Raw genomic sequence first — 25,715 nt, 5'->3', positions numbered from 1 at the left:
GTGGTAAACTACTCACAACTCATCGGAGAGGCCTTGATGGTGATGGAGAGGCCCTCCGTGGTCGATTCCCCCTCCGATGAAGTGTCGACGAAGGCTCCACGATGGGATCTCACGGATACAGAAGGTTGCGGCGGTGGAAATAGTTTTTCGTGGTGCTCCTGGATGTTTTCGGGGTACGTAGATATATATAGGTGAAGGAAGTCGGTCATGGGAGCCACGAGGGGCCCACGAGGCAGGGGGCGCGCCCACCCTTACTGGGCGTGCCGGCCACCCTCGTGGCCGCCTCGGCTGCTTCTTGACATCCACTCCAAGTCTCCTGGATTGCGTTTGTTCCAAAAAGATCGCTCCCGAAGGTTTCATTCCGTTTGGACTCCGTTTGATATTCCTTTCCTTCGATATACTGAAATAGGCAAAAAAAACAGCAATTCGGGCTGGGCCTCCGGTTAGTAGGTTAGTCCCAAAAATGATATAAAATGGTAAAGTAAAGCCCATAAACATCCAAAACAGGTAATATAATAGCATGGAACAATCAAAAATTATAGATACGTTGGAGAAGTATCAGATTCGCGTTCGTTACTTTGATAATTTGATATGTGGGTGGACCGGTTCTTGGGTACTGCCCTTCCTTGGACAAGCATCCCACTTATGATTAACCCCTCTCGCAAGCATCCGCAACTATGAAAGAAGAATTAAGGTAAACCTAACCATAGCATGAAACATATGGATCCAAATCAGCCCCTTACGAAGCAACGCATAAACTAGGGTTTAAGCTTCTGTCACTCTAGCAACCCATCATCTACTTATTACTTCTCAATGCCTTCCCCTAGGCCCAATTCATGGTGAAGTGTCATGTTGTAGATGTTCACATAACACCACTAGAGGAGAGACAACATACATCTCATCAAAGTATCGGACAAATACCAAATTCACATGATTACTTATAACAAGACTTCTCCCATGTCCTCAGGAACAAACGTAACTACTCAAAAATCATATCCATGTTCATAATTAGAGGGGTATTAATATGCATTAAGGATCTGAACATATGATCTTCCACCGAATAAACTAACTAGCATCAACTACAAGGAGTAATCAACACTACTAGCAACCCACAGGTACCAATCTGAGGTTTTGAGACAAAGATAGGATACAGGAGATGAACTAGGGTTTGATAGGAGATGGTGCTGGTGAAGATGTTGATGGAGATTGACCCCCTCTCGATGAGAGGATTGATGGTTATGACGATGGTGACGATTTACCCCTCCCGAAAGGATGTTTCCTCGGCAGAATAGCTCTGTTGGAGCCCTAGATTGGTCCTGCCCAGGTTCCGCCTCGAGACGACGACGCTTCTTCCCGAAAGCTTTCTTATGAATTTTTCCAGGGCAAAAGACACCATATAGCAGAAGATGGATGTCGGGGGCCTGCCAGGTGGCCCACGAGGCAGGGGGCGCGCCCTCCACCCTCGTGGCTGGTGGGTGGCCCCCTCTGGTGCTTTCTTCGCCCAATATTTTTAATATATTTCAAAACTGACTTTCCTGGAGTTTCAGGACTTTTGAAGTTGTGCAGAATAGGTCTCTAATATTTGCTCCTTTTCTAGCCCAGAATTCCAGCTGCCGGCATTCTTCCTCTTCGTGTAAACCTTATAAAATAAGAAAAAAAAAGGCATAAGTATTGTGACATAATGTGTAGCGACAGCCCATAGTGAAATATCGATATAAAAGTATGATGCAAAATGGACCTATCAATGCACAACCAAATCCGATTTGGAAAGACAGTTGGAATGTGCAATTGCCAGGTAAAAAATTAAACACTTCCTTTGGAAGGTGTTGCGAGGGGCTATGCCTTGCTATGAAGCTCTTGCATGTCGACATATTCCACATTCCCCTAATGTCCTGTTTGAGTGTTTGTTCAATAGAATGGAGGATATACAACAATAGTTATTTACTTTTCGTCGAGCACATGAGGTATGGAAGCTGGGCTCGAGAAATATTATTCGACAAGTTGTCGTACAAGATAGACTAGGTTCTGTCACGATGAAGATTTTGTAAAAACTAGAACCAAGGTTGGGAGAAGTTCTGGTATCAAAATCCATAATTGTTTGTAGCATGGTATGTGTGGTGGCAATGTCGTCAACTAGTTGTAAAAGATGACAGAAAGGTGGGCTATAGCTGCTTTTTCAATCAGGACCCTCGCGACGAATTATATTCGAGCCTCAACTCCTAAAGGTTCAGAACGAAAGAGCAATCATATGTCGAAAAGGCCTAGTCGTGGCACATTGAAAATCAATGCCAACCCTTAGTTAATAGACTTCTTAAATAAAAAGTTCCAGGTTAGGCTTATAAGGGCATGTACAATGAATACATTACTATACGGATGCCCCAGCTTCCACATAAATATTTTGGACTAAGACCACTGTATAAGATGAAAATGACCCAACACTGTAGCCTCCCTAGGGGCCCACTTCTTCACATCATCTCTCTCCCCCCTCCCTGAACGCATGTGAGCTAAAGCGAGGAAGGTTGTCAGGGCATTGGTCACAAGAGAGTTGAAGCTACTTTTTGTCAGGGAAGAGGTCGCCTTCTTTGCAGACGCCTGTCTCGCTCTGCAAGCAGCATCTTTATATAGTCTGGACCATTAAATCCGACATGTAGGGCTGGGGCATCGGTACAGAGTGGAGCGTTGGGCATTGCCCTAAATAAGCTGTCTAGAAGGCTGGTTACTTTCACAAACCCTAAAAAAACTACGAGTCTTAAACTTGTAAACCACATGTCTATCATTTGAGACCAAAGTCTTATTGTTGTAATAAAAAATACAAAGAAAAAAACACCAGAGGTCATCCCGTGTATAGCTGGCCAAATGGGCCGGTTTTTTCGGGCCGGCCCGTGAGCACGCCGGCACGGCCCGCCTTGGGCCAGGCACGACACGGGCTAAACGGGCCGGGCCAGGCACGCGGCACGCCCTGGGCCGTGCCTGGGCCTGGAGGCTGGGCACGCGGGCCGGCACGGCACAGCCCGATTACTTTTTTTTATTTTTTATACATATATATATGGCCCAACATGTAAAAATAGGCTAAAAAACGCTCAGTGCGTCAAATAACAGGCTAAAATTATGCAGCCCACCGTGCTAAACGGGCCAATGTGCCGTCCCGTTTACTAACTGGGCCGTGCCTGGGCTGCAGGCTGCAGCACGCGGGCCGGCACGGCACGGCCCGTATAATAATCGTGCCTTGGCGGGCCGGGCCGTGCCAGGCACGATTAGGATGGGCCGTGCCGGGCCGGCCCGTTTGGCCAGCTATAATCCCGTGGACTCGTGGAGAGGCGAACCCTAGATCCCCAAATCCGCGCCGCAACAAACCCTAGGTCCCAAATCCGATCCGCGCCCACGCCTTGCGCCGCCTGGCTGGTATGGCCCCCTCCGCCGGCGATTCCGCCGCCGCCGCCACCGTTCCGCGGTACCCTGCTTGGGTTCTCCTCGAAAAGAAGGGGTACGACGACGACCGCGAGGACGCCACCAGCGCTTCGTGCAAGACAACCACCGGTCGCGACGTCCGGGTGGCCTTCTACCTCGTGCCTCTGCCGGAGATCTCCTACTTCCACGTCCACCTCTCCAAGCTCGAGGGCGAGGACGACTTCGACTTCATGCCCCTGTTTCTCTTCTCGGCCAAGGGCCTCTTCCTCTTCCGTATCCTCTTCGTCACCCGAAGCGACGGAAGCAATCTCGTCGAGTACTTCATCTACAAGGCCGGGCGCGGCGGCGGCCCGTCGCTCGAACCCATCCCGCCAACTCCTCTGGGCAGCAGCAGGGATTCGGTATCCGTGGGCATCGTCCCCTGCCCCGACGACGCCGAGGGCAGCTACGTCCTCGCCGATCTCTCCGTTGGGAGTGAAATTGGGCACACGACCTCCACCTTTACTCTTCCAAGACTTGCAAATGGAGCACCACGCCGTTGCAGCCGCCGGCATCTCCTACGGTCTGGGGAGATGATGACCTGCCCTGTCAATTCCACAAGGTTCTCCCGCTTGGAGCAGATGAGCTAGGCTGGGTGGACCTCTGGCGCGGCATTGTCACCTGCAAGGTGCTTGATAGTGACCCACTTCTCCGGCTCATCCCTCTCCCCAAACCTGAAATTAGCAATCCCCTTCTACTTGCAGGGGACGTGGGGTTGCTCCGGGATGTCACCTACTGCAGTGGGATCTTTAAGTTCGTTGAGATCGATCATTTCTGCATACCGGCTATTGCTCGTGATGAAACTTCTGATATCATCTCCAAGACGATGAAGGATTTCGACAGCAACGATATCATATATGATTCAGAGCTCATCTATCCTGTTGTAAAGCAAGTGGAACCTATTATTGTCCCTGATGGTTGGAAGATCCACTCATATTTTAGGTTTCCTTCACGGGACTATTGGCTCAGGGCCCATGCTGTCCATGTTGATGACATCTCCGAGTATGACCCAAAGTATTCTATGGTGTCGTCTCAGTGACTTGCTTTTGCTGAAAAGTCGACATTGAGGAACCTGAAACCATATGACCCGACCTTTGGCATTCATGGTGACACTACTGTCTACCTTATAGCGAAGGTGAAACCTGAAGATCACAAGTCATGGATTGTTGGTGTCGACATTGAAAAGAAGACGTTGAGACTAATTCAACCATATACTTACTCGGAAGGTGGCTACGCTCTACCAGCCGTACTCCCCTCTACATTCTCCTATTATCTGAATACACAACTCCAGGTATTTACTGTACATGTGACGTTATAATGCCCTTTTGTGCATCTCACATGAATAATGCTTCGTGCCACTAGGTTTTCTTATCTATTTGGTTCTGTATGCTATTGTGCTTATTGTGCTACCTAGTCTTCTATTAAGGTTGTTTCCTTATACTATTAGGATTCATTGTCTGACGTGAAAAACCTAATCAACCATGTAAATGAAGATCTGTTTCTCTTTTCTTTGAGAAGATCTCTAGGGAAGAACTTCTAATACTCTAAAATTGCATACTAAAAGAAAAGTGTCAACAGAGGGGAACTTTCCCAAGTACAACAGTATGAGAGAAGGAACCCCCCCTGGCATAGCAGTTTTCATGAGGAAGCTGTTTCTCATATTAATGGTCTTGGAAGGATTTATTACGGAAAATACACATTTGTGGAAGAGTGCTTGCAGTTCATTACCTCAAACCACTATAGACTACAATCTATTTTACCACTGCAAGAGAACTCCAAATTTACTTTGTATTCAAACATGTCCTGGACTGAGCTTTTGAATTATTGTGCTAAATCTGCTGTGCTGTTGTTGCTGCTGAAACCCATGTTTCCAATTGCATTGACCATTTGAGTTTTGTTAATGACTTTCATCATATTACAGGTTGTTTTCCATCCACAGAGACAAACTACTCTGAGAATGCCCTCAATGATGCAACAGCAAGTGACCTGCTTCCTTCCTCATTACGAATAATTTTACGACCTAACTTTTTATTTTTATGTTCATAGATCCATGGTGATTCCTCTGTGCCTGATATGCGTTACGGTCCATTGTAAGTTCTCTGTTTGGACAACTTTTTGACAACGATGGTCCAAATTTGTTGTTTTAATTGCATAATTTTCTAGTTTGCCCTGATAACATTTGACATCTTCCTTTTCTTGTAATTTGCTTAAGGTCATGCGCTGGTGAAGCCACATCTGCACCAAGTGGAACATTGAATTTCGAGGAAACCAATCAGATATGTTTTATTGATCTTTATCCATCTTGCCATCTCAATTTACTAATATTTAACTATTTTTGTACAGGTACTGAGTTCGGATGAATGCAGTAATAGAGGGCAGACCGTTATACTACAGTCCCTTCATGCCATTGTGGTCTCATCAGGATCAGAATCAGGTAAACATTGACAATGCTTGTTCTCTGGTGCTGTTTTTTTCTTTTTTTTTACAAATTTGAGGATCTTCTTTACTGGTTGGTTGAACTTCCATATACTGGTCCAGTTTTGCTCCTTGCTGTGAGACCCTAAATTTTGTATTCCCTCCGGACGGGTATCAGGAGTACCATTGCGCTGCGACCAAGACGCGTGGTTACTCTTCCGATTGATTCTTTGGTCCGTGTCTAATTCCAGTGATTAATGCAGTGTTTGTTGCCATCCTCCATGCATCCCAAAATTCACGCATACTCTACATTATCTCTGCATGCGCCTCCATGCAATCCTCTACCAACGACATCTCCCATTGCCCAATAAATGGCTAGCGAAACCTGCATGTATTGGTGGATGTTGTTTCCCTTGGATAGCCATGGCGGTTAATTACGGGGTGATTAAATACTATGAGGTTATCATGGGGCGAATTACACCCCGGGTACACCTGGGGTCCATGAGCCAAATTACAAATCCGCCCGGAGGGAGTAGGAAGTGCGAAACATTTTTTAAGTGGTGGTTAAATAAGAGGAACTGAGCCAAGGTTCATTTCATCGTCTCACAAAAGAGGAAATTATAAATTTGAGTAGAATGCAAAACTTGCGATGGCAGTAATGTCATTTGCAGTAAGGCTGTGCAGCTCATCTACTGAAGTTTTGAGAAATAGGTGTTGCTTTAGCAGGTGTTACCAGCAGCTGATCATTAATCTTGCTTTACTAACCTTGCTTTTGCTGAAGGCTATTTTGACCCAACGAAGAAACCAGTGGTGAAGACTAGAGAAGACGGCAAACAATGGCTCTCCTTGCCGCTGGGTCGCCACTTCTCAAACCCTTCGGAGCCAGAGCTGAAGCTGCTCAAGTCACTGATGTCCCACCAGCCAATGGTCCCAGCCTCGCTGAAGCATTGGGGTTCGGACAACATTTATCAGTTTCCGAACATCCCCATCTTTTCTGAGGTGCTGCCGCTTGTAACTGTCCTTGACTGTGGCCTACGCAATCTAGCACAACTCCGCCAGTGATTTACAAGGCTCTGATAACTCAGATGCCAAAAGAAGTCTCACATGTTAATTCTTGGTTTTCCTTTGTTATGTGTTGAATTATCTTAGACTAAGTTAGTAATTTTTTATCAGTGAATTATTAGTTTGGTTGTGGAGAAGTACAGCTTGATTTGCTTGCAGCCGTGGTGGAGTAAATTGCAAGAAACCACCACTTCGAGGGCTAGGTTATCAGAAAACACTACGTTACTATGTTTGTTTGCAGTTGGTCTGTTATTTCTGGTTTGTCCAACTGCTGCAACTTGCTATGTTTTGCAGTTGTTGCTGTTAGCATGAATTATTTTGCTATGCTATGCTATGCTGGTCTCAGATCGAAAGAGCTTGACCGCTTTAGGATAAGCTCATCGACCCTGCACAGGTGAAGATGAAGAGTTCATTCATAGATTCTATCTATTGCCAAAAGGATAGTAGTAATAGTTTCTACTAGCAGCTTTGATTCTGTTACCAAAAGGGTAATAGTTTATCATATCATTACTAGTAGTGCTGCAAATAAACCTGGTGGTTAATTAATTACGCTAATAAAATTATGGTAGCTGATGTAGTACAGTAGTTGTAATTAATCAGTACTGTACTTGACTGCTGTTTTGGCAACTGAGCTCGTTGTCCGTCCTCCCTGGCTGACACCTCCCGCGCTTACCGAAGAAGCTACCGCACCTGTGGAGAGATTCAGTTATCCAACCAACGGTCGGCAGTCGCTCGGCTCGGCTCAACGGCCACGATGGATACTTGCCATCGCCTTGTTCACTGTTAGCAAGCTGTTACTACTATTTATTATACCCGACAGTCATCATGCTTGCCCCTGGTTTGATTAGATGTTTCTGGAACCCATCCAAAACATGGTTGAACTTATTTCTAAGACTTGTAAAAACTGACAAGAATTTGTATAAACATGTTTGAAACCCCTAGATGTTTTGTGTATTCGTGACAATTGATGTGAATGTACAACAGCTGGGAAAATCAGTATGAATTCTGTCGAAATATTTCTGAAATTCGTTGAAAGCAGGATTAGATGTTTCTGGAACCAATCGAAACATGGTTCAACTTACTTGTGAGACTTTTAAAAATGACTGAAATTTGTGTGCATTCATGCCTGTGAATTTATGAACGTGTTTTCCTTGCTGAAAACAATGAGATTTCATTGAAATATCTGCTATGAAATCAGTGAAAGCTTATATGATTAATCTTTGAAATAGAGTATGAAGTTCAAACCAAACATTAAAACTATGTTATCTACTAGTAATTCTTTGTTTAGTCTATGAGAAAAAAAAAGTATTGGGATGTAACTGAAATAAAATCTCCATGACAAGGATGGAAGGAATATATAGCAATAATAGTAAGCACAAGGTCATGATCAGTATTGTACAAGAGTCAGGGTGCCATACTAATTAACTTACAGCTCATTTGGCCCCTTCATTTAGGTCAAAATTCACGGATTTCATTTCCGAATTCCAACCCTGACTCGTTTGGCTTTCACGGAATTAGGTGTAGGAATTCAATCTATAACTCCAACGAACGAGTACGACACCTAGACTTAAACACCCTCCCGCGGGCACTTGTCATTCTTCAAGGACGCATTTGGTAGCATGCATTAGGTCCAACCAGTCCGGCGTGATGCAAATTTCTCCAGTTTGGTAGTCTGTATTTACTGTTTGGCTTGCATGACACGAACCTTAAAGGTCTCCTTAGGTAGGCCCTTTAGGAGCAGCCAAATCGACCGTTTCCTCTCATCCAGGCTCGAGCGATGCAGAGGAGGAGAACGCGGCATCGATCTCGTGCGAGCAGAGAGATGGCGTGAGCTTGCGCGCATCCCCCCAAAAGTGGTGGGAGGAATTGCGTCCTCTCCTGCCGAATTGATTGCCCTATATAGCCACATCCGCCTCACCGCCCCCCCCCCACCACCACCCCCAAGCCTTCCATCACGTGTTGATTCATCACTGGCGAGGAGGTAAGTGACACGTCTTATCCGGATGACGGTAGACGGTGGCGCCCATTTTACTTCCTCCTTTTCTACCCGGCTTTACCATAGGGGTAGACAGGAGTGACTTCTTCTAACATCTTATTGATACACTTTGTCAGAGGTTGAAGGGGTGGAAAGAAAAAACCCTTTCAATGCAATGAAAAAGAGATTATGATTAAATAGGTTGCTCAAGCAAGTCCGTCCCAGTCCATGCTTGGTTCTAACTGTCAGAAGGAGTTTGCAAGTCGATCAATGATAAAATTGCTTGTTTTTTGTGGGGAGATAGTGAGGAGAACAATAAGATGCATTGGTTCGCTTGGTGGAAGTTATGCACTCCGAAGAAGAAGTGGGTGATTGGGGTTTAGGGACCTTCACAATTTTAATCTTACTATGCATATGTTAGCAAAACAGTGTCGGCGACTAATCCATAACTCTGACTCTTTTGTGTCACGTGTATGAAATATTATCCAAATGGCTATATCTTGAAAGCTAGTTCTAAGAAGGGATCCTCATACACTTGCAAAGCATGGTTGCAGGGATTCAAACTTTTCACGGGGGTGCATTTGGTGGGTTGGGACCGAAGCACAAATTAATATTTGGCAGGATTCTTGGATTACAACCAGTGTATCACGTCAAGTTATCACACCAAGAGGTGCAACCATGTTAACAAAGGTGGAAGACCTGATCGGAAACTTTCTCTGTCTGTTCATTTTATCACCGTGAACTTGAACACCAACATGTGTTAAAGGCAGAATGGCCAGATGGACAGGGGAATGCACAACCGAATCCGGTTTGAAAAGACAGTTTGGAAGGTGTTGCAAGGGGCTATGTCTTGCTATGGAGTTCTTGCAGGTCAACATATTCCACGTTTCCCTCAATGTTGTTTGTTCAATTAGAATGGGCGATATACAACACTAGTTATTTACTTGTCGTCGAGCACGCGAGGTATGAAAGCTGGGCTCGAGAGATAGACTAGGTTCTGTCACGATGAAGATTTTGTCCAAACTAGAACCGAGGTTGGGAGAAGCTCCGGTACTGTAATTGGTAATTGTTTGTAGCATGGTATGTGTGGTGACAATGTCGCCCACTAGTTGGAAGAGACGATCCAAAGGTGTGGTAGAGCTACTCTTTCAATCAGGACCTTCGTGATGAATTATGTTTGAACCTCAACTCCTAAAGCTTCGGAACGAAAAAGCAACCATATGTCGAAAAGGCCTAGACACGACACATCGAAAATCAATGCGCACCCCTTAGTTAATAGACTTCTTAAATAAAAATTTCAAGTTAGGCTTATAAATAAGCTGCTAGAAGGCTGGTTATTAACCATATGTCTATCATTTGAGACCAAAGTCTTAGGCGAGTGATGGGCGCCGGTGCGCCGGCCCAAATTTGGGCCGATCGTACCAGCACCGTACGATTAAACAATCCGCAGCCGCACGATTCACTTCCTTCATCTCGAATGTCTTTTTCTTTTATAAAAAGTTTCCATGGACGATGACGCGCCAGCCCCGAAGCACCTCCTCCCGTGTCTTCCCTGTCGCTCCCTCGCCGTCGGTCGCCGTCGTCGTCACCGGTCGCCGACGCCGCCTTCTGCATTTCGCGCCAGCAACGCGACCCTGCAGTTCTAGCTCCCTGTAGCGACGATTGCAGCTTGGTGGCCGCCGCTCGCCGGCTCGCCGGACCCGCTCACCGGCTCGCCGTCGCCGCTCGCCGGAGCATCTCACCGGCTCACCGTCGCCATTCGCCGGGCCCGCTGAAAGTACATGTTGTCCCCATGTGTGGTTTTGGTAATTAATGACAATCCTTATGGACTAATGTTTGCATTAAGATATGCATTTGAAGGTTAGTCCCATTGGAATGTGATTGAAGAATAATGGAAGACAACTCCTTTGAAGCAACAATTACATTGAGATGATCAAAATGAAGTTCATTGGAGTATCTTAAGGTTGCCATGCTTAGAGCTATGGTTTGAGCCATAATGGATCAAGATCTTAAAAGGATGATTTGAATGATGAACTCTAGGAGTGGCTCAAAGATATGATCATAATGGACTCATGTGTTGAGTCATGATTGACCAAGTATTCAAGCAAGCTATTCAAGTGAAGAATTCAATATACCCTTCAAGATGTCAAGATTAAACATGGAGTAGAGATATAGGTTGACCAAGATGAAGCTCAAAGATCGAACTCTAAATGGTCAACACACGAGTGCAAATGATGCACCACATAGGATCTTGTGGTATGATAAGAAATTATCAATTGCACTCTGTGTACTAACCCATACTATGTGTTGTCTATGTTTTTGAGGGTTAGGTGATTCTCATGGGCTCGCATCGAGAAAGAGATTTCAAGTGTCTATGAGAGGATGACATCAAGTGTTGGTGATCACGGTTGACAAGGGCAAGTTCAAGATAACCATCCCAAAGAATTACATGCTTGAAGCTTGTGGATGATCACATGATGGACATGTGAAGATGAATACAAAGCAAAGCTTCCCCACATTGTGTATGAAGGAGAGACTTGAAGACTTCACCAATGTCTTGCCTTCATCTTGAGCCAAGAAGAAACATCAACATCAAGCTCAAAGTGATGACCACCAAAGAAACATATACACTCAAGAATGGATTCTTGATAGCTATGTAGTGTAGCTATTTTTATGATTCTTGAGTTATAGGGATCCCGCACTATTAAGAGGGGATCAAAGGGGTTTGTGATGGATTTTCTCAAGTCAACATCTTCTATACACAATTCCACTCATATCCTATATACCAAAGAAAAGCCAAAGCCAAATAGTTTCCCGAAATATATGATCTAACCTTTGCATAATTTGAACCCTCCATCTTGGTTTATTTTGGGTGGTTCTCTATCTGAGGACTTGGAGCTTTTCCATAGCTTCAAAACGAGCCCAAGATCATCAAAATCGGAGTCCGGATGTGAAAGTTATGCATGTTTTAGTTTTGGGGTTCCTGCTGTTATTTTGGCCGGACGTCCGGTAACGTCCGGAATTCCGGTGCGCCAATCCAAAATCAAACGGACGGAAATCCGGTAAGTTCTGGACGTCCGGAAAATGTCGGACATCCGTCAAACCTGTTTCGCAAATATCCTGATACATTCGTCTGATGGCGTGCTACAGCCGTCGGACGTCCGGTGTTCCACCGGACGTCCGGTGCCTGTTTTGCCACCGGACGTCCGGTAATCCACCGGACGTCCGACACTTACCTGAGAAAAATTCCCCTCCAACGGCCAGATTTGTGCCCATACTATAAATATCCCTTCACCACTTCGTGGAGGGGCTGAGCAACACAACTATCTTGACCCACACTTGAAGAAAAGCTCCCTCTCCTTTCTCCTACCTCATATCTTAGATCCCGGGGAGATTTGTGAGAGTTCTTGAGAGAGATTCCACTCAAGTGAAGATCCACTCCCTCTCCCTCTCTTGACCAAAGGAATTCGTGATTTGAGCAAGTCTTGAGCATTTCCCCCTTGATCTTGTTACTCTTGGAGGTTGGAGACTCCTAGGCGGTAGGAGTGCTTCGGTGAGGAATCAACTTGTGATTTGTCCCCCGAAAAGTTTGTGAAGGTTTGGGGGCCACCTCAAGGTCTACCACTAGTGGCTGGGAATCGCCTTCATGGTGATATCTCAAGGAGAATAGGGTGAGCCTTCGTGGTGTTGGTGTGCCTTCGTGGTTACATCCACCTCTCTAACGGTGACTAGCTTCCCTCCATGGAAGTGAACATCGGGATACATCATCGTCTCCGTGACTTCGGTTATCCCTAACCCTAACTCCTTACTTGTGGTTTACCTTGGTCACTTGACCGTGCATTCACTATTCTTGTTGTCCTCATTATATTGTGTTGGTTACCATATCGTAAAGATATTTTAGGCCAACACTTTATAGTCCGCAATTCATACTTCCTACTATTGTTCTATCTTGTGTTTAATGTGAATTGCTAGCTTATAACATATCTTGTGTAAGCTTGTAGTGCTTACTTGAGTTTGCTTGTATCATTCAATTCCATATATTGTGATACAATTTGTGTAAGCTTGTATTGCCTACTTGTGGGTGTGTGTATTATTCATTTCCATATCTTGTGATATACATTGAGTAAGTTTGTGTAACTTAGTTGTGCTTACTCATATCCTCGTTGTTCTCATCTTGTTTATGCTAAGTTGTTGGTGCACTTAGTGAGCCTAGTATATTTAGGATTTGTGCTTGAAAAGTATTCGCTTAATTTATTTCCGCATTAGGATATAGCCAAATCCGTAAAAGATTTTAAAACGCCTATTCACCCCCCCCTCTAGGCGACATCGTGGTCCTTTCAATTGGTATCAGAGCTAGGTCTCTCCTTATTAGGCTTAACCGCCTAGAGAGTAAAGATGTCGACTAGTGAACTAGTGCACGATGACACATTTTCTTTTAATGGCTCAAATTACATTATGTGGAGATTACGCATGCTTTATCACTTTCGGGCCATGGGTCCAAATGCTTTGCGGATTGTGGTTGTAGGGAATTCAAATCTAAAGGATGGACAATCTCCGTCACTTGGTGATATGCATCTTGATAGTGAAGCTTTAAGTATCATTCACCAAGCTATAACCTTCGAGGTGTTCAAGTCAATTTCGTCTTGTTCGTTGGCTCATGATGCTTGGACCAAAATTGAAGATATATATGGTGGATCCAATCTTCATGAAGACAATATTCTTTTTGGGGAGTTAATGGAGGAGTTCTCCACATTTTTAAATCATGAAGAGCTCTCTATTGCTTCCACCTCCGATTACTTGCATACCTCAACATCTTTCACTTCACCAACATGTGGCATACCACAAGAGGAAATCAATAAAGATGAGGCATGCTTGATTGATGAAGAATCCTCCTCTCCAAAAGAATCATCATCAACCCCTTGTGTTCACATGTGCCTCATGGCAAGAGGTAATGACGAGGTATCATCTTCTCTTAGTGATAATGATGATAGTTGTAATGAGGAAGATGATGAAGTCTTGACTCAAAATCTCTATGAGATTGGGAAAACTCTTCATAGAGCTAAAAATAACACCTATAAAAGGTTCCAAGATGTTCTTGCTTGCTTTGAAAAACGTAATGATTTATTTCTCAATGAGGAAGCTAAAAGTGAACAGCTTGAACATGAACTTGCTAAGGCTCATGAAACGCTTAGTGACTTCAGGTCTTCAAAAGAAGAGATTAACATTACTCATTGTAAGCTTAAAGAGGATTTTGAGCTCCTTCTCCTTGAATGCAATAGTGTCAAGGGAGAGCTCATAAAACTCTCTAAGTCTCATGAGGAGCTTCAATCAACTCATGAGAAGTCACTAAGTTCTACTTGCTCCTCTCATATTGATAATGATGTTTGTGCTACTAACTCGATTTCATGTGAAGCATCAATTTTGAAGGAGAATGTTGAACTATGTGCTCAACTTTCTTTGCTAACAAGAAATTATGGGAAATTGGAAGAAAGTCATGAAAAGCTCTCGGGCACTCATGTGGATCTTTTAATCTCTCATAGTAAGCTAAAGTTAGATCACGAAGCTATGGTCTCCGAGGTAAAATCTTGTGAGTCTCATACGAACATTAACACATCTACTCTAAATGCTTTATTGCCATGTGCTAATCCTTGCAATTCATCCACCTCTCATATTATATCCACTCATGATAAACTGCTCACCTTATCTTGCTGCTCTAACCATGAAGTTTCTACTTCCACTAGTCCTCTTGTTTCTAGTGTTGAAACTAACCATGTAGAGGAAATTAATGAGCTCAAGGCCCAAGTCACTAGTTTGAAGAAAGACTTGGAAAAGTGTGATGTTGGACATAATTTTCACTCCAAGTCCAAGAACAAGAAAAAGGGACAAGGGAATTACAAGAATTCGGCCAACATTACTTGCTTCAAATGCAAAAAGACTGGACATCATGTGAGATCTTGCCCATTAAAGAAAAGGGCTTATAATGAGAAGCTACATGGGAAGCGGCCTCAAGCTCAATCTCAAGTTGAAGAACAACCACTATCCATGATGAAACATGTTATTGCTCCCCAAGTCAAGAAATTAAAGAAGAGAAAAGGGAGGAAATGTTGCTATGATTGTCGTCAAAAGGGACACGTAGCTTCATCATGCCCCAATGGTAACATATCTAAGCCTCCTATAGTCAATAATCATTATTCACTAAGGATGGATATTGTTGGCAATGTGTTTGCCAAATTTGTGGGTGCCCAAAGTGGTTTCAAAGTGGACAAGACCATTTGGGTTGCCAAGCCTATTGTTACTAACTCCTTAGGACCCAACTTGGTTGGGGAGCATCAAGCTCAAACTTGATCAATAGGTGTGTGGAGGGCATTGGAGACTTGGCTACTTCATGAAAAAAACTATTTTCACCATATGTTATGGTTAATGCCAAGTCAAGTGTATTATCATCATATCTATCAATCCAATGTTCCTCTTTGCGGTAACTTGTACTTGCATTGTTTACATTGAAAGTTACTATGTCCCTTGCATGTTTAGGTTTTGTACCTAGCATGTGCTTTTATAGTTGTGCTTCCTAGTATGCTTGATTTGTGTTATCTAGCATGTGTAGGTCGCAATGCACTTCATATATTTATGTGTGTGGTTTCAAGCCTTTATTGCTTCATTAGTTGAATCTTACTTGGCTCTTTTGAGATATTAATGGATCATCACATTATGGGGGAGTCCTATGTTTTACGCATTTCATAAACCTTAAATGTGTATGTATGTGGGATACCACCTAGTATTGTTAGTACAATATTATCTAGTTACTATGTGGTATGTAAAGCTCATTTGAAACTTAAATTCTCATCCATTAATTATCCTTTGTTGGGTTTCATTTGCTTCTTGTGGATAATACATGGATCATCATATTGTGGGGGAGTTATATGCTTTGTGCATATCACAATCCTTGTTAATATGAACAATTGAGGGATGCCACTTAGAATTTATATTTGAGATTATCTTATATCTCCGTGGCATGCAATGTCTTGTTTATGTATGGCATTCTTGTGCGGTTTTGCTCATGGTTATCTTTAAAATCATATTTGGGAAATCATTTATTTAAAGCTATTCCAATTATTGCTTTGCATAATGATCTATCTAGTTGGAATGTTAATATTATTCTATCCAAGCATTGTGTTTATCTCTAAACTCTCATGTTATGCTTGTGTTAGTATAGATGATCATGTACTTATTTGGTTTCTACACCGAATGATAACCCGAAATACCATTTTGTTTGAATTCATCTTATTGCTCTATATGAGAGTTTGTTATCTCATTGTTTATAGTGTCCTATATCTATTTGAATGAGATATTCCTATGAGTATGTGTGCAATGCATATCTTATATGCTCATTGTTTTTTTTTCTTGGTTCATATGTTGAACTTTGGGTGCTATCATATGTTGATTTGTCACTTTGATTCATTTTGGTCAACATGAATGACTAGTGATGTTATTGGAAGTATTAATGGTTATGTGGTCATTTGTCCAATTTGTATCTCCCTGGATTTTGGTAGGCTTGTGCATGCTTATTTACTATGTGTAAATTCACATGCCTTGTTTGCCTTATTTGATCCAATATATATATATGGTAAATCCATCAAATTCTTAATAGCTATGATGTGCATGAAATCCAAATTCATATCAATAGGCACATATTTAAGTGGTTTTACCCTATGTGTTGTAGTTATGCTAACTACTTCGTACCCAATAAGTTTGGGGACCATATTATACTTAAAATGTTTTAGGTACATTTGAGAAGCATTGAGTGCTTGGCTTATTCATGAAGGTGGTGGCACTATGAGGAGATTAGAGCCAAGCTTGGACATTTTATTGATCTACGACTTCATACCAATGCTATCTCGGTAACAAGTACTTACTTCATGCATATATATAGAAATGGGGTCAACCTTGTGTAGGTTGCATCATGGCATGAATTTCTTGACTCGTTCCTGTGATACTTGTTTCCTTTCTCAAAGCATCCCAACGATGATCTCTTGTTGCTAGTTGTGATGTCTTTGATGGTTGTGTGTTTGGAGTTCATTAATATACAATAACATTATATTAAGCCATGTGCTATGCTTTCAAGCAAAGATCTCATTGGTATATTTTATGACTCCCGTTTGGATGTCTTATTCCTTCCTTTTGTAACTATGTTATGTGTTCATCCTTCTTTGTGGATATCATCTACCTAGTATCTTATACAAGTGAGAGAAGTTACATATCTAGTTGATATTCCTATTCTTTCATGTCCACCATTTCATTCATTTTTTATATCCTTTGGTGGCTCCATGGAAGCATTTGTTGAATGAGTGCATGTCTTACCTCTTTGCATCTTAGTGCACTCATGTTTGGTGAAGATTGTTGTCCTTATGCTTGTATTGACAAGCCTATTATTTCCTATCTTCATCATGGGTTGTCACAAGCTTTGATTTTTAGTTTGCTATTAGTGAGCTTGTGAACCCATTTGCTTGATGTGTGTATGTCCTTCTTAACTTCGTGTGTGTGGGAAGGACATGTCTTGCACCTTGTATCTCATTTACTCAAGGCTATGTTGATGCTTAACTCTCATCCTTATACTAGTCTTCTCAAGTGCTTTGACGTGACTCACACACATCATTTTGGTTGTGCCTATTCTTAGGTTGCCTCAGTTACATGTTGCTCAACCATATGTTTGTTGCAAATGCTAGGTTTCTTTTCTTATCTATGCCTGCTTGAAATTGTTTTGTGTTCCTATTGATTTTGGGGGAGTGATGATCCTATTTTGTGCACTTGTATCCAAATACAAAAATTCTAAATAGTGCACAAATCATGGGGAGCTTCTCTATTTTCCTTACAACACTCATTTTCCCAAATTATAATATTCTTTTATCCTTTTGGCTCATCGGATCATTTGATTGCTTGCTTCACTTTGTGTTATGCAAATGAGATCAATTTGTGCCATGTGCCTTGCTATTATCACTAGGTTTCAGTTGTATAATAATGGATTCACTTGTGTATATCATGTTCGTATCAATTGCATATATTTTGTGTTTGCAAAGTTTCTTTGCGGATACATATCATGATTATGATTGGCCACTCAGAAATTTTTTATACATGAGGAAGTTCATATCTTTCCTTGATATCATTTATTCCTTGCCGGCCACTTTGTTTGTTTCCTCTTATTCTTATGGTGGCTTCGGTAAGAGGTTGTGATGTGAGTGCTTGTATGTTTGGCATATAATCTTGTGCACTCATGTGTTTTGACTGTTTTCCTCACATGTCTTAGTATCTTCATATCTAGTTGCATTTTATAGATTCCGAGCTCCTCAAATTGTTCATTATTGAATATGTGCATTTGCGTTCACTCACATCTTGTGATATGCACACATCAAGGAGGAACTCATACTATATTGGTCTTCTAGATGTTTTGTCTTCCATTTTGGCATTTGTTGCCAATGGGGGAGAAGTTTATAGGGTTTAAAATAAATATCTTTTGTAGTTCTTGTTGTCATTCATGCTATTCACCCTAGTTATATATGCTTGTTGCATGAATGAATATATAGAGAAATCTCCAACTAGTTTATATCAACCAATATATGCAATGAAATTCAAAGTTCATTCACACATGCATATATTGTGGGGGAGCTTACTCTTTATATTGTGGTCTTACTAACATCAAATGCTTGTGTAGTGTTTTGATGTTAGTACAACTGGTTTTGATATCATCAAGTTTCTTTGAATGATGCTATTCACCGCAAGTATACAATTTATCCTCGGAAAAAATTGCGTGCTTGTTTAAAAATTCATTATATGAACCCTCTTGTTGAGATTGTCATCAATTACCAAAATGGGGGAGATTGAAAGTACATGTTGTCCCCATGTGTGGTTTTGGTAATTAATGACAATCCTTATGGACTAATGTTTGCATTAAGATATGCATTTGAAGGTTAGTCCCATTGGAATGTGATTGAAGAATAATGGAAGACAACTCCTTTGAAGCAACAATTACATTGAGATGATCAAAATGAAGTTCATTGGAGTATCTTAAGGTTGCCATGCTTAGAGCTATGGTTTGAGCCATAATGGATCAAGATCTTAAAAGGATGATTTGAATGATGAACTCTAGGAGTGGCTCAAAGATATGATCATAATGGACTCATGTGTTGAGTCATGATTGACCAAGTATTCAAGCAAGCTATTCAAGTGAAGAATTCAATATACCCTTCAAGACGTCAAGATTAAACATGGAGTAGAGATATAGGTTGACCAAGATGAAGCTCAAAGATCGAACTCTAAATGGTCAACACACGAGCGCAAATGATGCACCACATAGGATCTTGTGGTATGATAAGAAATTATCAATTGCACTCTGTGTACTAACCCATACTATGTGTTGTCTATGTTTTTGAGGGTTAGGTGATTCTCATGGGCTCGCATCAAGAAAGAGATTTCAAGTGTCTATGAGAGGATGACATCAAGTGTTGGCGATCATGCTTGACAAGGGCAAGTTCAAGATAACCATCCCAAAGGATTACATGCTTGAAGCTTGTGGATGATCACATGATGGACAGGTGAAGATGAATACAAAGCAAAGCTTACCCACATTGTGTATGGGGGAGAGACTTGAAGACTTCACCAATGTCTTGCCTTCATCTTGAGCCAAGAAGAAACATCAACATCAAGATCAAGTGAACGGATCGTGTCAAAGGTATTAGTTCCTTTGACGTTAGTGTTGTGGAGTGATGACCACCAAAGAAACATATACACTCAAGAATGGATTCTTGATAGCTATGTAGTGTAGCTATTTTTATGATTCTTGAGTTATAGGGATCCTGCACTATTAAGAGTGGATCAAAGGGGTTTGTGATGGATTTGCTCAAGTCAACATCTTCTATACACAATTCCACTCATATCCTATATACCAAAGAAAAGCCAAAGCCAAATAGTTTCCCAAAATATATGATCTAACCTTTGCATAATTTTAACCCTCCATTTTGGTTTATTTTGGGTGGTTCTCTATCTGAGGACTTGGAGCTTTTCCATAGCTTCAAAACGAGCCCAAGATCATCAAAATCGGAGTCCGGATGTGAAAGTTATGCATGTTTTAGTTTTGGGGTTCCAGCTGTTATTTTGGCCGGACGTCCGGTAACGTCCGGAATTCCGGTGCGCCAATCCAGAATCAAACGGACGGAAATCCGGTAAATTCCGGACGTCCGGTCTCCGGACGTCCGGAAAATGTCGGACGTCCGGAAAACCTGTTTCGCAAATATCCTGATACATTCGTCTGATGGCGTGCTACAGCCGTCGGACGTCCGGTGCCTATTTTGCCACCGGACGTCCGGTAATCCACCGGACGTCCGACACTTACCTGAGAAAAATTCCCCTCCAACGGCCAGATTTGTGCCCATACTATAAATATCCCTTCACCACTTCGTGGAGGGGCTGAGCAACACAACTATCTTGACCCACACTTGAAGAAAAAGCCCCCTCTCCTTTCTCCTACCTCAAATCTTAGATCCCGGAGAGATTTGTGAGAGTTCTTGAGAGAGATTCCACTCAAGTGAAGATCCACTCCCTCTCCCTCTCTTGACCAAAGGAATTCGTGATTTGAGCAAGTCTTGAGCATTTACCCCTTGATCTTGTTACTCTTGGAGGTTAGAGACTCCTAGGCGGTAGGAGTGCTTCGGTGAGGAATCAACTTGTGATTTGTCCCCCGAAAAGTTTGTGAAGGTTTGGAGGCCACCTCAAGGTATACCACTAGTGGTTGGAAATCGCCTTCGTGGTGATATCTCAAGGAGAATAGGGTGAGCCTTCGTGGCGTTGGTGTGCCTTCATGGTAACATCCACCTCTCTAACGGTGACTAGCTTCCCTCCATGGAAGTGAACATCGGGATACATCATCATCTCCGTGACTTCGGTTATCCCTAACCCTAACTCCTTACTTGTGGTTTACCTTGGTCACTTGACCGCGCATTCACTATTCTTGTTGTCTTCATTATATTGTGTTGGTTACCATATCGTAGAGATTATTTAGGCCAACACTTTATAGTCCGTAATTCATACTTCCTACTATTGTTCTATCTTGTGTTTAGTGTGAATTGCTAGCTTATAACATATCTTGTGTAAGCTTGTAGTGCTTACTTGAGTTTGCTTGTATCATTCAATTCCATATATTGTGATACAATTTGTGTAAGCTTGTATTGCCTACTTGTGGGTGTGTGTATTATTCATTTCCATATCTTGTGATATACATTGAGTATGTTTGTGTAACTTACTTGTGCTTACTCATATCCTCGTTGTTCTCATCTTGTTTATGCTAAGTCGTTGGTGCACTTAGTGAGCCTAGTATATTTAGGATTTGTGCTTGAAAAGTATTCGCTTAGTTTATTTCCGCATTAGGATATAGCCAAATCCGTAAAAGATTTTAAAACTCCTATTCACCCCCCTCTAGGCGACATCGTGGTCCTTTCACCCGCTCGCTGGTAGGATGGTTGCAGCAAAAATCGGTTACTAAAAAAACTGGCCCCAAATCTGCTTCAGGCGATTCCAACAAAATCAAATGCTCGTTGTAGCAAAATCAAAACATGGTTCCAACAAAAAGCACAAATTACAGCACAAAAAAAAAATCAAAAACGTGCCTCACCACCGCCCCTCATGAAGAAATTTCGTTCCAGCAAAAAAACTCTCTGGGCCTCATATCCGTTGAAGCAAAAAAATCGCCGGTAGCAGCTATCCGTGTCCCCGGTTCCAGCAAAAAACTAAGATGCAGCTCCCTATCATGCAGCTCCATCCATCCCGAATGTAGCAAAAAATTGCATCGGATCCAGCAAACCAAGGAAAGGGTGGTAGCAAAAATTGCAAAACAAAAAAAATGAAAGTTGTCCCCCAGCAAAAGTCAAAAACGTTGATGTAGCAAAAATTCAAGCTTGTTCCAGCAAACCAGAAAGTCAGTAGTAGCAAACTTGCAAATTTGGCGGTGGTTCTAGCAAAACCAAACGCCTGTGGTAGCAAAAATGATTAAGGTTCCAGCATCAATGGGATGCCGATTGCAGCTTTCCCAGTCGGCCGGTTCCAGCAACAAGGTGTGCCGTTTCCTACATCGCTGCCCCGGCCGGCACCGGTCTCCGCCGTCGCACACCATGGTAACACAGCGGGTGCACGAGCTTGCATCACGGTCGTCCTGCCCTTTGCACGCTGCTCCAATATGAACGGCAAGAAAAGAAACATCAATCTTGTGCTTGAGCCCAACCTCATGGGATCCATGGCGGACTGCACATGGCATGAGAGAAAAAAAGCAAAAAAGCACGGACGAGCTCACCCCTCTCATGGATCTATGGAGGAAAAATGTTGCGCGGAGCAGAGAAGGCAACAAAAACTAGCTCAATTTCATGGGGATTAGGTGTGGATTTTGGAGAGAACACAGGAAGGAGGAGAGATTGAGAACTTGGGGACTGAAGGACGAGCAGGACGAGGATGCCTCGTGTGGTCTCCAGAAAGAGCGAGGGGATAAGATGGAAGTGGTGGGGTTAGAGATAAGTTCTGTGGTTGGTGGGCTGGGCTGCCTAGCGACGCGAGCGAGGGGACCGGCCGAACGCTCGGCCGGTCGACCGGCTATAAACATTTACTAGAAGGATACGCGCGCCTTGCTGCGCCAATTTTTCTGTCCGTCGTTGTAAAATTGGTTCTATAAGCAATCGAACTAATTTATTGAACAATGTTACTTATCTTAAGCTTGCAATGCCCCTTTTCAGAGGTTAAAAAGTGTCACACATATAACTATATTGACCAAAACAAGGTCCATTTTGCCTCCAAAGCCATACTATTATCACAACCATCATTTCTTTTATTAATTTAGTATACCAAGAAAATGGTAACTGGATGATGGCCCTAAGAAACCTGATAAGCTAAAGAAAGGCATAACTACTCTAATATTGAGGTCCATTTTGCCTTGAAAGCTTTCAGTTTCAGCAATTACATGAGCAGTAAGCTCCTAGGTTATCTATTCATTCACAAGCTGATTAAGAATGAAAATCGGCAAAGTATGAATGTATGATTGAATCAACCACATGCCAAAATTTGGAAGTTAAAAGAATGCAATTTGCTGGTTCAGATTAATATATAAGAATTATCACATAGTACCATACCCTGAAGCAAGTGTATAAATAAATTCTGAGAGCGTCTACATGAGTAGAAATAAGACAGGTTAAGATGAGGACACCAAACTACTCGTTTCTTTTAGTAATATTCTTAATGGCTGAAGGCGTCTAACCTGTTGGCAACACAAGTATCATATCAAGAAAATGGATAGCTTATACTGGTCCAGCTACTCGAGCGTCACATAAAAGAACTAAAAGCTTCTGACTAAGAACTGCGAACCAACCTGTGGTTGGATGGTTAGAGGGACTGTGGTATCCCTAGCTCACCAGGGTTCAAATCCTGGTGCTCGTATTTATTCCTGGATTTATTTTAGGATTTCCGGCGATGCGCATTCAGTGGGAGGAGACGTTCCGTCGACGACTAGACGCATACGGTGACTTCGTAAATCTCAAGATGATATGCCGGCTCAGTCTTTCGGAGGTGCTCATAGGGGTAAGGTGTGCGTGTGTGCGTTCATAGGGATGAGTGCATGCGCGTGTATGAGCGCTTGTGTCTGTACTGATGTTATAAAAAAGCTTCTGACTAAGAACTTAAGTTACATTCAAAGAAAAATTGCATGTTTCCACATACCAGGAACTGTCGAAACTCCGTCAATCTACATTTGAAATAAACCCCTTAGATAATGTACATGTCATCTAGACATCAATTTCCATTCAAGCATAGTACCAGTGTAGCTTCTCTCAGCAAGCAAAGGTAGGTTCAGACTTCTATTTGTCGTTCAAAATACAAAAGACCACATCCCACATCACAGACTATTATATTCTTTAGGATGAATAACAAAACTGAAAATATCAATTTGAGGGAGAAGTACTAAATCTAAGCTTGCATAGAACACTGCTGCAAATGCATTTGTTCTTAACAGTAGCTGACTTGTACAGTGACACAAGAACAGTTGAAGAACTCTATCAATTTACTCTACTAACGAACTTCTAGATGAAGGTTAACACAGAATTAGTTGATACATGACCTAAAAATTCTGCCATCATACTAAAGGTGAAAAGAGTCCAAATCATACAATATGAACAAATGCGATTTCTCTTATGCTACCATTTAACCATGCCCCGCGAAAGTGTAAACATAAAAGTGTGAAAGAAACTTTACAAAGAAGCAGCTAACTTGAGTACTAAAGTAACATATTAATCCTTTCCTCCTCTACCTCATGTAAAAAAAATCATTTACCAGCCTTACTTCAAGCACCATGTCCAGAAAATTAAAGAAATTTTTGTTTTCAGTAATTTTGCTCTTGCTTTAATCTAGTTTGGATAGAAACATGAAAAATAAAACATGTCTGCCAGAGGGAAACAAATAGCTCAAGCAAGAATGAACCTTCAGAATCACCTTTAACTTGTTTAAAATTTTCAGTTGCGAGGCATTGTGCACCACCATGGCACCATCGACAGCAACAACCTGTGGAGCTATGACTTCAGAGTAGATGCTCCAGGTCCTTATAGCACATGTCATGTCTATAAATTTCAGAAGGGAACATACTTATGATTTTTGACAAACACTTTAACAACTTCACTAAGATTTTCATCACATGGATAAATAGCATGAGAGATAGATATTTCATATAGCATACATACCCTTCCATTATCTTCTATGATAATCTGTTCCCCGATTTGTAAATCAGTTGGTGGTCTCTAATGATTCTAATGTAGTATCATGTTGATGCTGGGCGTCTAGAGCATGGTAATTGGCTGATTAATGTATCGATTCAAACTTGGTAGTGTTCTCCGTATTGGCCAGAATAACTCATGCGTAAAAAATGTGACTGTTGTACTCTTGCTGATTCTTGCAGCAATATTAACCTATGCTTTATGCTTTTGTCAGAAGTAAGGAAATGAAACCCAATAACCGGATGTTATTGTTGCAGATCGAGGTCACACACAGCCTCTGAGTAGTTCTAGCACAAAAATCACTAACCAGGCAGCATGACAACCCTACACCACCGTCACTCCACACCCGTCCTCCACTCGCATAATTATTATATTTTTTTATTGTAATCAGTTGTGTAACTAACATGACTTCACTATATCCTTGCCATCCTCGTTGGATATAAGATTTTGATGAGACTCGCTTGTCAATGACAGTTTTGCTTCAGCAGGGAGATTATCACGATACTAATTCTTAAAAAGGAATTACACTAATCTTACTCTTATCAGCTTACGACAGAATCAACATTTTCTAAAAGATACACAACAAATATATGTTCTCGTATGCAAGGAGCAGATTTAGTTTTCCATATCGGCAATTGACCTTTTTTCATCCAGAATATATTTCTTTGCATAGGTTAGAAAACAAATCTAGAATTAGAAGGAGAGCTCATCGTTATTAAATAGAGCAGGGGTCTTACAGAAGGGTTGGGCGGGGGGTTGCTTTTGAGCAGGAGGCATGTCCACCTAGGAAATTCCCAAAGAGCTGGTCAAACAAGTCAGAACCCTAAAAATTACTGAATCCTAAAAAAAATATGGAGGCGAGAAGGGATTTAAGAGGAGAAGGAGGAGGAGGCGAGGATTACCGGTCCACCATCTGCGAAGAGGGACGCCAACGATGGGTTTGCAACGGTCGCCGCCAAGTTCATGTCGCCGCATCTCCGGGTCACCAGTCACCACCGACCTGTAGTTGGATGCGCTGTCGGTGCTTT

General features: G+C 42.2%; 1 protein-coding gene across 4 annotated transcripts; it reads left to right on the top strand.

The window, feature by feature from the left end:
• The first annotated feature begins 3,312 nt into the window (after nt 1-3,312).
• On the top strand, nt 3,313-7,237 carry LOC119278405. 4 transcript variants are annotated; one of them, XM_037559756.1, is made up of 6 exons: nt 3,313-4,738; nt 5,369-5,424; nt 5,494-5,537; nt 5,660-5,723; nt 5,791-5,881; nt 6,644-7,237. In XM_037559756.1, the coding sequence occupies exons 3-6, from the start codon at nt 5,521-5,523 to the stop codon at nt 6,922-6,924; spliced, it is 453 nt and encodes a 150-aa protein (XP_037415653.1). In that variant the 5' UTR covers nt 3,313-4,738; nt 5,369-5,424; nt 5,494-5,520; the 3' UTR covers nt 6,925-7,237. The 4 variants fall into 4 exon arrangements, 3 of the variants coding, with proteins under 3 accessions (XP_037415653.1, XP_037415654.1, XP_037415652.1); XR_005137775.1 differs by having other exon boundaries at nt 3,313-4,075; nt 4,152-4,738; nt 5,369-5,537; nt 5,660-5,881; XM_037559757.1 differs by lacking the exon at nt 5,369-5,424.
• Nucleotides 7,238-25,715: the final 18,478 nt, after the last annotated feature.

This window comes from Triticum dicoccoides, chromosome 3B, assembly GCF_002162155.2.
Source record: "Triticum dicoccoides isolate Atlit2015 ecotype Zavitan chromosome 3B, WEW_v2.0, whole genome shotgun sequence".
Classification (NCBI taxonomy): Eukaryota; Viridiplantae; Streptophyta; class Magnoliopsida; order Poales; family Poaceae; genus Triticum; species Triticum dicoccoides.
The sequence above is the reverse complement of the archived record's forward strand: the minus strand, read 5'-3'. Positions and strand labels throughout refer to the sequence as shown.

Coding starts and splice junctions, on each gene's coding strand:
- LOC119278405 (XM_037559757.1), top strand. Junction 5,724..5,790: donor ATTTCGAGGAAACCAATCAG/ATATGTTTTATT, acceptor ATTTTTGTACAG/GTACTGAGTTCGGATGAATG. Junction 5,882..6,643: donor CTCATCAGGATCAGAATCAG/GTAAACATTGAC, acceptor CTTTTGCTGAAG/GCTATTTTGACCCAACGAAG.